Genomic DNA, 4,877 nt, shown 5'->3' on the forward strand with positions numbered 1-4,877 from the left:
CATACACCCAACAGGTAGGGGAGAATGGAAAGGGGCTCAGCAACAGAAATCCCCCTCTGGCTGACTCTGCTTCCAGCGTCAACCAGCATGGCCAGTGCGGAATCACTCCATGGTCCCACAGCCTGCTCACGCTGCAGAGAAGCACTACCAGCCCAGAGCCCTGCGGGGAGCACAGGGGAGGGGAGTGGGAATAGCTGGCCAGGCCCACATGGACACACTGACCTGAGGAAAGGTTCTCCAGGGAGCAAGGACATGCAAGAGAAGAGTAGGTGTGCATGTGTGTATAGGGGAGGAATACAAAGAGAAACCAGCACCAGCTTGGGGCAGGTGTCTCTGTCACTGGGGCAGCAGGATCTGCCTGAGGACCCTGGGGCCAGGACTCCAGTGCTGTCCTGCGGAGGGTCTGGGGCTGTGGTCTGAGTGCCCAGAGTTCTGCAACCCCCTATGGAAGACACTGCTGAGGGGCCACCCCCAGCCAGGGCTGCTCTGTTGGGTGGGTTGGGAAGAGGGCAGGAGAGGTGGGGAGAGCCAGGGAGGGTCTGGGCTGGGCTGGAAAGGACCCAGGAGAGGAAAAATGCCAGCAGGCAGTAACCGTGCACGAATGGTGCCCAGAGCACAGGAAGGCCAGGGAAATTGGGGCAAAGACCCCTGCCCTTGGCTGCATGGCTGGGGCACTGGACAGGTGAGGCCTTTGTGGCTGGCCAGGCTCGAGGTGCAGGGTGCATGCCAGGTAGGTGCTCCAGGATCTTCATGGGCTTCCTGTGCAGCTGTGACTGTGGTGAAGGTAAGTGGGCAGACCCAGGCACACACAATTGCAAAGGCCAGGGGTGGAAAAGGCAGTGTGGGGCTGGTGAAGGCCCTCTCTCTGCTCCCCTTGGGGAAGAGAGTCCCCAGGCGATACTGGACTCTGCTTTGGCCGACAGGAAGGGAGCACAGGGCAGGGTGGAAGAGGCAGATGGAGCCTCTCAGGGTGCACGAGGGAGTTTTCCAAAGGCCAGGGCTGAGCCAAGAACCTTTGGATCTTCCCCCTGATGCTCTCCCAGCTGGGCTCATTCTGCTCTGCCTTAGGTGCTCTCATCCCCATGCCAGCCATGCTGGAGCAGAGGTTGAGGATCAAGAATTCATGGAATCACAGAGGAGTTTTGGTGGAAGTGACCTCTGGAGGTCTCCAGTCCAAGCTCCCACACAAACCAGGGCTGGATGGAGCCCTCCAGTCCCATCTGGCCATCGCTGAACTGTGCCTGACCCCAGTTCCCATCCCCAAATCTGCTCTGCTCTTCTTGTCCGGGCACTGTGGGATGGCACGTCTCGTCGGTGGGTCCCTGCCCTGCCTGCCTTGCAGGCACCCTCAGCTCCCGCCTCTGCTTCCCGCATGGAGCAGCCCCACTCTTGCTGCTCCTGACAACATCCTCTTTCTAGCAGGAACCCAGTCACAAATGGCTCATAAACAGTCGAGCTGTGACACAGAAAGACCTGTTGTCATAACCGGGCATCATCAAATCAGACAACAAGTGACTGCTTTCGCTTCTTCATGCAGCTAAGACTCTGCTTGCAGTGTTCCCTGGGTAGAGGGTCCAAAGCTGAAGCTCTCCTGACACCTTTAAATTGCCTGTCAGGCAAGACTTGCTGCTATGGATATAGGGTCACCTTCTGCATTTACAGCCTTCTTTGGGATCTCCTTGGATGCCAGCTTCCCTTGCCAAGGCTTTCTTGGCTGTAGTTGGAGGCAGGTCCGAGGTAGAGATGGGGCGTCAGGTCAGCAGGATGGGGACAGGAACGGGTCAGGACCCGAGAGGTGCAGGGCCAGGCACAGCCATGTCCACAGTGCATCTCAGGCATGGCCCAAGGCCCCCAGCAGGGGCGAGAGACCCCTCAATGAGGCCGGTCACTCTCTGTCTGCCGTCCTCTTGTGCCCAGCACATCCCCCTCCCTGTCTGCCTGCAGCCCCTCCATGCCCACGCCGCTGCACAGCACAGCACAGCACGAGAGCCCTGGTCCTGCAGCCCCTCCAGCAGCTCCTGTTGCCTCAAGGACAGACTTGTCTGCCCTGAGCTGGTGAGCAGAGAAAGCTGCTTCTCGTTCTCATTTCCTATTTCTGAACGCTGCCCTGCTTCTCTCCTGGGACATCCCTGCTCCCCAGAGAGCCTTTCCCCAGGTCAGTGTGTCCGTGCTGGCCTGGCTGTTCCTGCACCCCTGCCCTGTGCTCCCCACGGGGCCCTGGGCTGTTGGTGGTACTCTGCAGACCGATTAGGTTGTGTGGTCATGAGGCCATGGGGTGACTCCTGACTCAGCTCTGGCCATGTGGACCCAGACGGACAGGAATCAACACCGCTGATACTGCTGACACATGTCTATGCTCATGGACAGTGCCCAGAGTGACCCCAGGGCATTTGCAATGGCAGGAGATGTGTTTGGGTGTGCACTAGCTCCAGCCTGTGGTGTTTCACTGAGGGTGCAGGAATCACTCTCCAGTGCCCCTTCCCTGGGTCTCCTGGGTCCCCACTGCCTCTCTGGGGATTGCAGAGTCCTCCTTTCCCCATGCATACCTGGATTTAGTGCTTTACCTTCTGGTTATTCCATCATGGACCGTCTCTCACTTTGTGAGGCTCCACTCACTGCCCACCCCCAGGCACATGCTGTCCCTGGAGATCCCCTGAGCTCTCCTGGGGCTCAGATTTCCCTCCAGAAGGTTGGGCATCTCTCATCAGCACTGTCACCTGTGGGACAGCCCAGGGCAGGCAATTCAGACACCATTCCCCATCTTCACTGGTCACCAACAGATGATCCCAGAATCCAGCCCTCAGTCCCTAGCAGACCCAGGGACCCTGAGCTCATCCCCTGGATCCCAAGGAGTTCACAAGCAGAGCAGCAGGCCCTTTTGTGGTGCAATCCCTTTGGAGTATTTTTCACTCCAGCTTCTGAAGAAAGGCCAGACTTCAGGCATGTCACAAGGGAGATCCTTCTTTATTATTGAAATGTTATTCTGGAGGGCAGGTGTGGCATAAGGGTGCCCAGTGCCTCGTCCTGCCTGTACTTCCAGGACACATGCACATGGAAACACAACCCTACCACCACCAGGTTATGAGAACTCCTGGGCCATATCCACAGAATAGAGTGCAGAACACCAGCATGGAAATGAACAGGAGGAACAACTCTAAAAAGAGAAAGTCCTACTGCTGCGTGGGAATGTGTCTCCAGGAAAGCTGCAGCCCCCATGGGAAGGCTGCAGTGAGGAAATGCTTGCTGTGGCAATGGGTGGATGATACTGTCAAGCACGGGGTCTGTCCCCACAAGCTGCTGCCTGACTCTCCTCCCCTCCACTCCCGCTCCACTTGTAGTGTTGGAGCACTGGAGAGGGAAAGGACCAGCCCACGGTGACACTTGCCTGCCACCCTCAAAGGAGAGGGGTTTGAGATCACACCCTGACTGTGGCCAGGGGTGCTGAGCTGTCCTAATGGACACGGGACCCATGGTCTCACCCCGCCTGTACTCATTGGAGCCTGACTCTGTGCCCCTGAGATCCCTTGGTGTCAGTGCCGAAAGAGACCCTGCAAAGGGAAACTCTCCGCATTTCCATGGGGGCATCTCAGGGAGCTCAGATTAGTGAGCTTTGAGATTCCCCCATGTCTGCTGATGAAGGGGGAAGCCTGGCTTCCTGCTTCAACATGGTCTCTGCATCAGATTCAAATGAGAGATTACTGAGAAGTGGCACAAACCAAAACTTTTTTTTTCTTCTTTTTACAAGAATGTACCAGAGAAAAGTAAGAAAAAAGAGAAATGAATAACACAGAGTCTTGATGCCAGATGCCCTGTGAATGATGAGTGCACACACATGGGACAGTTATTAGTGCTGATCATGGACCCATTGGATCAGTATCCTCAGGGCATCTTTGAGCTCCTTGTTCCTCATGCTGTAGATGAGGGGGTTCACTGCTGGAGGCACCACTGAGTACAGAACAGTCACCACCAGATTCAGAGCTGGGGAGGAGATGGAGGGGGGCTTCAGGTAGGCAAACAGGCCAGTGCTAATAAACAGGGAGACCACAGCCAGGTGAGGGATGCATGTGGAAAAGGCTTTGTGTCGTCCCTGCTCAGAGGGGATCCTCAGCACAGCAGTGAAGATCTGCACGTAGGACAGCACAATGAAAATGAAACACCCAGAGAATAAACAGGCACTAACCACAAGAAGCCCAACTTCCCTGAGGTAGGAGTCCGAGCAGGAGAGCTTGAGGATCTGGGGAACTTCACAGAAGAACTGCTCTACAGTGTTGCCTTGGCAGAGTGGTATTGAAAATGTGTTCGCAGTGTGCAGCACAGCATTGAGAAAACCACTGGCCCAGGCAGCTGCTGCCATTTTGACACAAGCTCTGCTGCCCATGAGGGTCCCGTAGTGCAGGGGTCTACAGATGGCAACATAGCGGTCATAAGCCATGACAGTAAGGAGAGAATACTCTGCTGAAATTAAGGAAAAGAAGAAAAAGACCTGGGCAGCACATCCTGAGTAGGAAATGGCCCTGGTGTCCCACAGGGAATTGGCCATGGATTTGGGGACTGTGGTGGAGATGGTGCCAAGGTCGAGGAGGGAGAGGTTGAGGAGGAAGAAGTACATGGGGGTGTGGAGGCGGTGGTCACAGGCTATAGCTGTGATGATGAGGCCGTTGCCCAGGAGGGCAGCCAGGTAGATGCCCAGGAAGAGCGAGAAGTGCAAGAGCTGCAGCTCCCGCGTGTCCGCAAATGCCAGGAGGAGGAACTCATTGAGGGAGCTGCCATTGGACATTGGCTCCTTCCAGGAACGGGGGACTGTGTGGGGAAGAAGAGACATTGAAATGTTAGGACAGACTTCTGTGAGCAAAGCTTTCTCATAAAACCCTCTCAAA

General features: G+C 56.1%; 1 protein-coding gene across 1 annotated transcript; it reads right to left on the reverse strand.

Annotated features, from left to right (window-relative positions):
* Window positions 1–3,844: 3,844 nt before the first annotated feature.
* Window positions 3,845–4,402, reverse strand: LOC136992960 (olfactory receptor 14A16-like; the record flags this gene model as incomplete). Its single annotated transcript, XM_067302979.1, has 1 exon — window positions 3,845–4,402. A coding segment is annotated over one exon (558 nt), but the record flags the coding sequence as incomplete, so codon positions are not given.
* Window positions 4,403–4,877: the final 475 nt, after the last annotated feature.

The sequence above is a fragment of the Apteryx mantelli genome, chromosome 11 (assembly GCF_036417845.1).
Source record: "Apteryx mantelli isolate bAptMan1 chromosome 11, bAptMan1.hap1, whole genome shotgun sequence".
Taxonomy (NCBI): Eukaryota; Metazoa; Chordata; class Aves; order Apterygiformes; family Apterygidae; genus Apteryx; species Apteryx mantelli.